The following is a 12322-nucleotide window of genomic DNA, read 5'->3' as shown; positions in this document are numbered from 1 at the left end:
GTCTCAATCTCCTGACCTCGTGATCCACCCACCTCAGCCTCCCAAAGTGCTGGGATTACAGGCGTGAGCCACCGCACCCGGCTGTGCATGTACACATTTTTTAAAGGCAGGAAACCACATGTAACAATCAGTCAACTGTTATATTTGGCAGAGTCTGTTTTTTAAAATGTGTTTAGTTAACCTGTTAAATAAATTTAACATTGAAAGAGTTTTATAAAAATTATTTCTGATTGGAAAAAAAGACTTTTGGTAGGAAAAAAAATATTAAAGAAAGTAAGACCACAGTATTTATAATGCAAATATTATAAAAGGCCATAAAATTCCTGAAGTCATATTGTGTATTTGTAATGGATCTATACCGTAAATGTAGGTAAGGCTGAGGAAAATACATTCATTTGTTTTTTAAAAAAATACTGACTCAAGTTTCTTCCCACATCCAGCGATGATAATGAGAAGGTATCATCTTTTTGGTATAAAAGCCAAACTGCTTTTATAAGATTTTCTGCTTGCTATAGGTAGCACCTAAAGTCATATCTGAGTTTCTGATAAAGAGGTGTCAGTGTTTTAATGAACTGACATATCAATCAAAGTAACAAACTAAAACTATACATACACACCACACACACACACCTTGTACCTTCATTTATTTTTATTTTTTGAGACAGGATCTCGCTGTGTTGCCCAGGCGGGAGTGGTGTAGTGGTATGGTCATGGTTTACTGCAGCCTTGACCTGCTGGGCTTAAGTGATCCTCCCACCTCAGCCTCCTGAGTAGCTGGGATTACAGGCCCACACCACCATGCACAGCTTGTTTTTAAAATTTTTTTGTAGGACGAGTTCTCATTATGTTGCCCAGACTGGTCTTATTTTATCTTCTTAATACTACAAGATATACCCATAATGTTGCATTAGAAATGCATGTTGGATCCTAGAACTTGCCATAAACCAAACCTGAAGAGGAATGGTTTGTACATTTCCTTTTAAACGTTTCCATACACTTTGTGTGTCACTTAGGATTTGCTTTACTCATGCATTTATCCTTGCAGGCCCTCATGACACCCGAGTGTCAGGAATGTTACAGGCTTGTGTTGTGTGGCATCTGCTCATTCCCCCATCTCCATATGTGCTTCCTATTCTGACTCTGTACTCTTCTCTTGTTTTTCTTTCTCTGCAGTACAGCTGTCCCTTGGTATTTAAAAGGGCTTGGTTCCAGGGCCCCCACTGATACCAAAATCCATGGATGCTCAAGCCACTGATAGAACACAGCATAGTATTTACATATAACATATGCATATCCTCCTGTATACATTGAATCATCCCTACATGACTCATAATATGTAATACTATATAAATGACATGTAAATGGTTACTCTATAGTGTTGTTTTATTTGTATTATTTGTTTTTGTATGCTTTTTATTTTTTCAAATATTTTTGATCTGCAGTTGATTGAATTCACAGATGTGAAACCCATGGATACAGAGGGCTGGGCCCACGGTACTTTATTTGGCTTTCAGGAACCCCTTCATTCATCCATTTCTGCTCATTTTTCTTCTCCCTACTTTTCCACTCTATAGTAATATCCCCGACTTTCTCCTCTCCTCACCCTCTCACTGTCCCTGGCTCATTTTCTCCATTCTCTTATAATGCCTTCACTAGATGTCAGCTCCACCAGGCATCTTCCCTGATAGCCTTGTCTACCCATCCCTGTGCAGTGAGGCCTAGGTGTGTGTGTGTGTCCTGAGAGTGAAGCCTCCAGTTCACTCCTTAAGACCTCTTTAAGAGCAAGAACTATGTGGAGAGATCCTCTTTTTAAAATGTTTTTACTCTTGTGCTTTTTTTTCTAAACTTCACTTTGACTGCTTTGACATGTTTTACCATCTTAAGTTATCTACTTTCTGTTACTGAACACCAGGGGTTTGGTCTAGGTTCTAGCTCACTGCACAGAAAGCCAATCACTGAGACTACAAGTATTGCCAAGGAAGAAGGCTTTAATTGGGTGCTAGGGCCAAGGAGATGGGAGCTCAGTCTCAAATCCACTTCCCTGATGGACTAAAACTACGGGTTTATGTAACAGGGAAGAAATGTAACAATGTGTAAGAAAACAAGAGCAAAGGAGGGACAGGGAAGCAATCATGATGAATCAGGGATCAGCATCTCATGTCAGGATGTAGTGATCTGGTGAGTTTCAGTTCTTTGATACTTTTTTTTAAGAGGCCTGAAGGTCATTTCCTGAGACAGGAACTCAGATAAGACAAATGTTAAGTTTCAAGCTTTAAGATCAGAAATGTCAGAAATGTCACTCATGCCTGTAATCCCAGCACTTTGGGAGGCTAAGGCGGGCGGATCACAAGGTCAGGAGATTGAGTGGTGAAACCCCATCTCTACAAAACATACAAAACATTAGTCGGGCATGGTGGCGGGCACCTGTAGTCCCAGCTACTTGGGAGGCTGAGGTAGGAGAATGGTGTGAACCCAGGAGGTGGAGCTTGCAGTGAGGCTAGATTGAAACACTGCACTCCAGCCTGGGCAACAGAGTGAGACTCTGTCTCAAAAAAAAAGAAAAAAAGAAAAATACATTTCTAATTTTCTAAGTTCTTGTATGAGGAAACTCAAAGCATATGAATTTCTAAGTTTTCCTTTATGTCTCCTTGAAATATTAAAGAATTCTTTCTCACTAAAAACATTAATGCCTGTAGCATTTTTAAAATAAGAAAGGAAATAAAGTGCCCTGGGTAATTCTGCTGAAAGTAATTTATTGAACATCATCACACGCACAGAGTTTTATCTATCGATCTCTTTTCAGGACTACAGGCAGCTGTTTCTTTGGGGGTAACTATTTATTCATGTGTATTAGCAATGTTACTCTTGGGTCTTTATAGTAATTCTGACTGTTCCAAAAAGGTTCAGAGAGGATTAGCTCATAAAAACCTTCAGAACACATTGTAAATGGAAAGGGAGAGCCCATTTAAAAAGCTCATATCCACTTTGACCAACTACATGTTGTAGATTTTCTCATCCCAACAGTAATTCCTTAGATTAGACATTTATGGGGAAAGACTAAAGGTGGAAATGGCCCTACAAGCAAATGGCCCACACCCTCTTTAGGCTGATGAACCAAGACAGGAGGAGCTCCCAGAAAGGGCTCTTTATAGGTGGTGTCTTCGGCTCAAACCTACTCCTTCCTATTCAGAGCCAGGGGACATGATTGCACTATTTGTGGCCTTGTTGCTGAACCCCCAGCAGCAGAGATTATCTGTGTCCCTCTTCCCATTTATCTCAAAGATGAAAACAAAAAAAACACACAAAGAATAAAGGGCAAAGCAGAACAAACCCATGCTATGTGAGATAAGAACCTGAGCTCCAAAGAAGGGTTTTGGGGAAAGCAGTAGACATAGGCCACTTGGAACCGACATTAGTTTTCTCTTCTGGGAATTGAGGACTCTGTATTTACCAGCACCTTCTATCTCATATAGTCACCCTGTGGATCACATGAAAAGTCCTCTGTAAAAGTTCCCTCAGAAAAAAACATACAAAATGTCCAAAACCAAACTTTCTTGTTGTTACCGGCCACATCTCTAGAATAAAATATGAAAAACTTGATCTTTTTATGCAAATGTGAAGGCAACCTCTTAATGCAAATTGAAAACTCAAATCTGAAAATACTGAAGGAGGATTAATATATTTTTTAGAAGTCTGAAGGAGGATTCATATTTTTTTAGAAGTCTGGCATGAGATATGTAGTACAGCTAATCTTATTCATAATATCTTTAAGAAAAAGAAGATTCGTTTTTTTTAATGCTTGGCACTTTCTATAACTATTGATTTGATCTTTTAAAATTAGTTTCCAATATAAAAACCCTCCACCCCTGGCAGCAATGAACTAAACTCTTATAAGAATTTCTTTAAGAAATTACATTATCACATATTTACTGACCAGAGTTTTATCCCAGTGGAAAAATGCTCTAGGAAGTTAATTACTTAAAGACTAGGAAGATAGGGAAATTGTAGCTTTTCCCAGAATGACCTTTGTGGACTACTTTTTAAAAAAGAATTTGAATTTCTTTCCAAACACAGATGAGGGCCTGACTAACCCTCAGTTTCAGCTGTATAAACATTGAACTTTCAAATGTCTTAGAAAATAAGACCAAAACTTTTCACAACCAGTGTAAAACCTGAATAATTATAATTATATTGTTGATTATTTCCCTTATGGGAAGTAATCTGCTTCTTTCCCCAAAAAGGCAAAGATTATTTTATTTCTTAGTTTTTATGATGTGAGTGTAAGAAACATTTTAGTAAACAAAACAATGTTTATCATATATGTATTTGTCTATATATATGTGTGTGTTTAAAATACATAAAATTATATATAAATATATTTCAGATTTTAAATTCATATATATTTATACATTTTGACATGCTTTAACTCAAGAGAAGCCTATAGTTTCTAATTACCTGTGAGTATAATCTTCACTGAGGCCTTATTACAAAGTATTCCATTTTGTAATAAACACCATGACATACTTACAACTTTGTACATGAGGGGAAAAAAATTGAGCCTTCTTTTAGCACAGACCATAGAATAAACCTGATTACCAAAACCCTGTTGCTTTTTTGATTTGTATTTCTCACTATTATTTATTAATAGCTAGCTACATTTTTGGACCAGCTGAATAAAATAATTGAGCAGAATTGGTAGTAGTAACAGGCTGACAATTTATTCACTGTGTTGAGGGAGAGATTATAAAATTTTCTATAGGGTTCATAATTGATTTAGTAACAATTTAAAATACGTACTCTTAGTTTTCCCAAGTAATTCCATATCTAAGAGCTTGGTGGCCCTTCTAACGAAGATCCCTTCCGTTAAGAGTGCACAAAGTGAATTTCAGTCCTCTACACACTTGAAGCAAGCTAGACCAGATGAGGGAAGTGGCAGATTTTACCCAATTTCACACACGAGGAAATGATTTAAAACCACTTCATAAACTGCTGCATAGAAATCAGCATTTGAGTTTTTTCCTGGACACTTGTTCTAGGTTTACATTTGTCATCAGCTGTTAATGCTAACTTACTCTCCAAACTGAAATCTGTCAAAGACAAAATAATCAGAGAATTGGCCAGAATCAACTAGATGAGGGATCTTTATAGTCTCACTAATACTCTGTGTTCTGAGAGGAGTGTATATTTCCGAGGTTTGTTTGCTGCTTTGCTTGCTTTTAATGCCAGAAGAGGAAAGAAAGGGCAGTAGCTTTTCTGATAGAATTTTATGAGTTTATATTTTAGAAACACATTTACTGTTTAATATATTAATAAAATTCCCACTGTCAACTAGGCCCTGCCAAAATAAACATATAGGAAGATATTGTAAAAGTAATTTATTTAATTTCCCTGCTCATATAATTATCTACTAACTTCAAAACAAAGGTAAGTGTAAGTATGTGCGGACATTAAACTCTTATCCTCACCAGTAAATATCTTCCTTTTGACCTTACAGTTTGAGTCCAAGAATCTGGAAATAGTAGAGTTCTAGTGACAATATTTCATTAGAATTAATCTAAGTAATTATTATGACAATAGTCAGCTTCTTATTTGATGTCGCATTAAATAGAAACAGTTAATAAATGCAAACTGGATCATAGGTAGTAGTTTGAACTCTATAGCATACAGGAGAGAAGGGGTGTGACTACTTTCCAAGTCTAGTCACAAAATAGTGATCATTTTTTAAAAGCACAGACTTGTTCAAAGACTTCATATCTGATGGAATTCAATCTGTTTCCTTATCTGAAAGTGGGTGGATTTTGTTCTTATCGTTTGTATTCTTTCATATCATCTCGTTCGTGTTTTATCACACAGAGGGTTAAGCTGAATCTGTTAGAATATGTTTTCCTCTAGGACGCACTTGAGCTGGGACTAGAACCCAGATTTGAAATTCTACCCTGAGGCTTGGCTGGCACTCATTATTTCATTCAAAGTCATATATTTGTAACAATTTAAGTAGTTAGATTTTCAGTGATGAAAGATTATTTAATAGGCTCCAGGTTACAGCAGTATTTTCCTAGTTATCTTCTTCTATGCAGTCTTCAGAAGAGATTGGGAGCATGGTTGATTCAAATAACTACCTAAGGGTTAAATATTATGTGTGGGCTCAGACCCCTGGTCAAGTGTTGGGGAAAATTTTTATTGATTTAAGTAGGTGTTATAGCTCAGTAACAAATGGCCCTATGTTTGGCAAGAAAAGCAGATATGGAAACTCTACTCACAGCCAAATCTACAATAATAAAATAATTGGTTCACGTAAAAGGAAATGGTTTTGACAGATTTACACTCTTGGGGTATGTTAGAATTCCACCAAAACTCAGGATTCAAGTGCATTTTTATCTCAAAGTGGAAGAATCTGACACTGAAAGTGGAAAGCATTTTCTATAAAGCAAATGCTATTGACACGGTCACTCTTTCACCCATTGCATTCTCTACGAGTTGTGTTAGGTAGTTCTGATGTGTCCTATTGTCACTCTTTACCTTCTCTACTCCATTTAGATTTAGATGTAGAACAACCCAAAGAAGAAAAGAAAGAATGCTACTATAATCTCAATGACGCCAGTCTCTGTGATAATGTGTTGGCCCCCAATGTCACGAAACAAGAATGCTGCTGTACATCGGGTGCGGGATGGGGAGATAACTGTGAAATCTTCCCCTGCCCGGTCTTGGGAACTGGTAAGAATCTGCTGAGTTGTCGAGTCACACTTGTGTTTGGTCATATGGTATCCCTGGGCCTTGAAATGATGACACTCACTCCCACAGCCAACTCAAGGCGACTTACCATATAGTGAGTTTCATTCAGTGCTAGAGCCAGCACCCGCATCCCATCTTAATATGAATCCTTGAACTTCTCTTCATCAGAGTGTACTGTGACACTCAGGTTCTGTGTGATATTTTAGCAGAAAGTTAATTCAGTTTTATTCCACTTTAAAATTAAAATCAGTCTTTGCTGCTAATAATGATACAGCATTATTCGTAACTAAAGTTTGTGTATTGAAGCTAAGATTTTGTGTAATTGATTTTTATTAAACCTTTAAGAAACTGGACATCACAGTCATGGAAAAATAATAGTTGTAATATCAAGTAAAGCCTGAGTAAGAAAATATGAGTGAACTTGGAGGTTTTTTTAATTAAAAAGTGTAAGAAAATCTATGAAGTCATTAGATTTCTTTGCACTTAATCCATAATTTTTTGAGATTGTACTAAATTTATTTGCTGGAATTGCCTTAAAGTTACCGAGTCTGAGAAAGCAAAACTGAACTTGAAACATGCATTCATGGAAGATGTTGATTCTTTTTTTTTTTTCTTTTCAACTTATTTCTTTTCTTGGTTTTGTCTCTTCTAAAATCAGCTGAGTTCACTGAGATGTGTCCCAAAGGGAAAGGTTTTGTGCCTGCTGGAGAATCCTCTTCCGAAGCTGGTGGTGAGAACTATAAAGGTCAGAATCAAGTGGAAACAAATTTTCAACACATTGTGTACATGTGAGATACTCAAGTGAATGCATGGCTTGGGTTTCACAGAATTAGAGTTCTTTTTAGTCATGAAAACTGATTACAAAGTCCTTAATTCTACCATTAAAAGAAAGTCCCCATGGACTTGGAGTCAGAACACAAACTGTATGATGCTGGGAAGTAGACATCGGGAGGTGAACTTCTGAGTTTCTGTCTCTTCATCCCTGAGATAGGAATAATTTCTCAAAGGTTGTGATAAGGATTAAATAAGATAATATATCTGGAAGTACTTAACAAATTCTGTACCTAGTAGATACTTACTAAATATTTTATTCTAGATGCTTAATAGAAATCATATAAATTATGATCATATAAATTTGACCACTATTTGTCTTTATGGTCATCAACAAAGCTAAGGTTCTTGTATTTTTAGACTTTATCCTACTGTTGTGGGGCCTTTTACCAGTGGCCACAAGTTCATAATGAGAAATGGAAGAGAAGACAACCAGAGTAGACATGTTTTATATATTTAATGCTACTATTATATAATTCTAAAATAAATGTGCAGCCTTTTAATTTTGGGGAATATCCACATGTATGAATATTTCCTCATTAACCACTCACTTTTGACATTTTCATGATAGAGATATTACCTTTTATATACGAAGTGATTTTTTTCCTTTATAGTTTAATACTGAAGACTGCTAAGTAGCTGGGAAACAGACTATAAAATCATTTTTATTGTCAATTTTTGGAAAACTAGTGTTTGAATAATATGGTATAATTCAGTAGCTGGATAAGAAATTCCATTTGTGTTTTTTTAAATACATCTATGATTTGGTCCAATTACATAACGAGAAGACTTGGTTTATAATACATGTTGAATGGTTTCCAAATTCACAAATATACATTACTATGTTTTTGCAGGGATGTAGTTAAATCTCACTTCATATTAAGGTATAGAGCTCTCCTTTCACCATAAATTCATCTTCTCTTTTATATGAAAATAAATTCCTCCTCTTCCTATTTTAGCAGTGCTGTTAATGGTTGGAAGAAGATTGGATTTAGATCCAACCAGCCATATGTTCTAGGCTTGGCTTTGCCATTTTCCATCTGTGTAACTTTAAGCAAATCCTCTACGGAGTCTTCAGGTTGTAAAATGAGGAATAGATGACATTAGCTCAAAAATGCTAGAACTAATGCTAATAATAGCAGTAAAAGCAACAGATAATACTTTTGAGTATTTGCTTATGCCAGAGTATATACTGAGTCCTATCCGTGGATTATCTCATTTCATCCTTCCACTCTTATTAGGTAGGTGTTCCTATTGTCTCTAATTTATCACTGAGTAAACTGAGATAGCAAAGCTATTAATTCTATGGGGGAATGGGTCTGCTAACCCCCTTAGCAACTTGTGCTTTCTTTTATCAAGAAAGACTTGCATTCAAGTTCCACCAAACCTTCTTGGAAACTTTCTACATCTCAACTAGTGAATGGGCCAGAATATACATTACAGAACACATTTCTTAAAAGGTATATATCCTTCTGTTGATGCCACTGTGGAACCATAGACCATTTCATCAAATATGAGGTAGCATCTCAGAAACCATATTTACAAATACACTTCTCCAATAATGGTTTGGCCATTGCTTCTCAAATATCACAGACAAACTACATCTGTTTATGTTTTTTTGCCTGCCAATTAGGCCTTATTTTAAGAATATTATATTGCTGTTTCTGTAGGATTCTTTGGAATATAAATATTATAATATCTAACTTAAAGCCCCAAATCTGGTTATACTCTTTTTAATTGAAAGATCAAACCTAACTTCTTTTTGTATTTCTCAATTTTTTCCCAATAGATGCAGATGAATGCCTACTTTTTGGACAAGAAATCTGTAAAAATGGTTTCTGTTTGAACACTCGGCCTGGGTATGAATGCTACTGTAAGCAAGGGACATACTACGATCCTGTGAAACTGCAGTGCTTTGGTAAGCTTTAAGGGGATATAGTATGGTGTACTGTGAAAATATACACATGGAAAAAATAACTATGCTATGTAGTAAAAACAATTTCCTTGAATCTAAATCATATGTTGAAAAGATGTGTAAATGTTTTAGGGATCTTTTTCTTAAGCACAACTTAAGAAAATAAAAAAAAAGAAACACCTCCATACTACTGTTTGAATGTATTTCAAACAAAGAGTTAATATTCACTGTGGAATTATAATTCAGGCCACTGGTATAACTGAAGCGTTCTTTTGGTCTGTGGCACCTCCTGTTTCATCACTCATACTGTGCAAGTGAGAGCCATTTTAAATACTGACCCAGACCTTAATGCTTAAGCAGAAAACCATATATACTAGGCAGAAAAACATAGCAAAAGGAAATAATTTTAAAAGTTATCGTAAGGAGCCATTTTATCTTAAATTTCTAAGCATATCCTGTTCATGGATGTTTTCTTTCCTTATTTAATGTCGGCAGCCGCAGCAATGTTGTTTTTCAGTCAGAGCAGCTTACATTTTTATAGTCAGAGCCACTCTCTTTTCGATGATAATGTGTGGTTAATTAAAAGCGGCAGCCCCTGGAATCTGGACTAAATAGAGCAATGGGTAAAGTTTGGTAAGTGTATGAGGTACAACTGATGGCTGATTTTCTTTAGTAATATTTTTTTTTCTCCTAAGATATGGATGAATGTCAAGACCCCAGTAGTTGTATTGATGGCCAGTGTGTTAATACAGAGGGCTCTTACAACTGCTTCTGTACTCACCCCATGGTCCTGGATGCATCAGAAAAAAGATGTATAAGACCGGCTGAGTCAAACGGTATGTCTCCAGGAGATGCAAACCTGTGTCCAAATAAATATCAGAAGGTTTTCCTTTTAACTAAAATTGTGAACCACTGGAAAATGGAAAAAATGAATTCCTTGGGTATTTTGAAATAACTAAAATGAGATACTTACAGAAATAATAATAAGATGCATATCATCAGTATGCAAGAGATTTAATAGCCTGGACATACTCATTAAGTATGGACCATGGAGCAGCTGAGCAGATGGCAGGGTTGTTCCATGGCTGAGGGTTCATCATCCCTAACCTGCAAAGGCAGCTGAGGGAAATGTAATTCAGGGAAAGATAATTAGGTGTGCTCAGCAGAGTGGAGGGAGTGGATAAGGCTCAGCAGAGCAGAGGGTGGAGTTCAACAAGGTGGTGGAGAACCCAGAAGTCCACTGACAGAAACTCCTGTCATCCCTGATGCTACTGATAATTGGCAAAAAGCCGCTGATAATTGGCATCATCCATCATTCGCCTCAGGAGACTGCTTTGGATGAAGTCAGTTGAAAGGTAGGAATTAAAGACTTTAGGATGAAGTGTCACTGGTCCAGAGCTTTGGCAGGTTAAATGGATGAGAAGGCATGAATTCAATAACTGGTATGTGGAAAGAAATGGTAGGGTTTGACAGGAGTAAATGAAAAAGTGAAGATTAGAAGAGTGAGAAGCCCATCAGGCTTATGACGGACAGGCAAAATAGTGGGCATTGTATATAACAGTAGGAAGCTGTAGAGAGAAGTATTGTGTTGGGACCGGATGGGCAGGTGGAATTTCAGCTGATGGAATGACATCCAGTTGCAGATGACAGAGAATTGATCCATTCAAAGACCAGACTGGATTCAGACTTTTACTTGGAAGTCACTCTTAGAAATAGAGATGGAAGCTTGGAGACTTACTGGCTTCCAACACAGTGTTTATAAATAGGAATAACTGTGCAATTTTCATGGAACTATGTTTTCCCTTTCAGAACAAATAGAAGAAACTGATGTCTACCAAGATTTGTGCTGGGAACATCTGAGTGATGAGTACGTGTGTAGCCGGCCTCTTGTGGGCAAGCAGACGACGTACACTGAGTGCTGCTGTCTGTATGGAGAGGCCTGGGGCATGCAGTGTGCCCTCTGCCCCATGAAGGATTCAGGTGAGCCCATATCCAGTTCCTTCTGCAGGAGGCCTTTGGGGACATGTTCATCTCACCTCCTTTGCATCCTGACGTTTCTCTTGCATATCTTCGCCTTCATTCGTGATATCTTACTTTCATTACGTGTGTGTGTGTGTGTGTGTGTGTGTGTGTGTGTGTGTAGGGCAGGATTGCATAAACATTTCGCTCCTGGTTTACCTCCACTCCCGACCCTGTCATTAATTTTTGAAACCCTCATTCCATTTCCCCAGTGAATGATAAATGACCCAAAGAAACATAACTTAGCAATCAGTGGCATAGGCTTAGAATTTATATTTCCTGGCAGTTCATTTTTTACTACAATTCTTCTCATTCCTAACAGTTTCTACTTAGACCAAAACATATATTAGAGATGGTAGAAAATCACTGTAGGTCAAAGTCCAAATTTTCATGTCAACCTCTGTATATGGAGATATAAGAAACGGGTTAGAACAAAAAGGGAAGGGTTTAGAAAGTAATCGAAGAAATATTTCAACAAATCTCCTTTCCTTTCAAGTTCTAGATCTATCTGGGTTTAAACCTTTGGCCAACTGGAAAAGATGAAACAGGCTAAGCTCCCAGTTTCATCCCCTCTCCCAGTTTGGAGGAGGCCTGGAAGGTGCTGGCTTCGTGCTTCCTGGCTGGGCTGTCTGGTGACCGTTGAGTGGTGCACTGACTGCCAATTTCCCTCTTTACCATCATAGCACCTTCTCATTAAAGGAAAGCACTTGAAAGTGTTCAGTATATCCTTTTGTAAAGTTGACTTGTTAAAGCCAGAAGGATCATGTGCAAGTAGAAAGCAAAGGAGTTTATTATAAATATATTCTCAGAACAGTCGAGAGGGGA

At 37.0% G+C, this 12322-nt stretch overlaps 1 protein-coding gene across 5 annotated transcripts in view; it reads left to right on the top strand.

Moving 5' to 3' along the window:
* LTBP1 (latent transforming growth factor beta binding protein 1) overlaps nucleotides 1-12322 on the top strand; it is a 398449-nt gene that overhangs the window by 344668 nt on the left and 41459 nt on the right. For all 5 annotated transcript variants that reach the window (XM_011984230.1, XM_011984234.1, XM_011984233.1 and 2 more), the window contains 5 exons: nucleotides 6538-6714; nucleotides 7391-7477; nucleotides 9353-9481; nucleotides 10174-10314; nucleotides 11288-11458. In XM_011984230.1, coding sequence (XP_011839620.1) covers nucleotides 6538-6714; nucleotides 7391-7477; nucleotides 9353-9481; nucleotides 10174-10314; nucleotides 11288-11458 — 705 coding nt within the window. The remainder of the gene's footprint in view (nucleotides 1-6537; nucleotides 6715-7390; nucleotides 7478-9352; nucleotides 9482-10173; nucleotides 10315-11287; nucleotides 11459-12322) is intronic.

This window comes from Mandrillus leucophaeus, unplaced genomic scaffold (assembly GCF_000951045.1).
Source record: "Mandrillus leucophaeus isolate KB7577 unplaced genomic scaffold, Mleu.le_1.0 Scaffold264, whole genome shotgun sequence".
NCBI lineage: Eukaryota > Metazoa > Chordata > Mammalia > Primates > Cercopithecidae > Mandrillus > Mandrillus leucophaeus.
The sequence above is the reverse complement of the archived record's forward strand: the minus strand, read 5'-3'. Positions and strand labels throughout refer to the sequence as shown.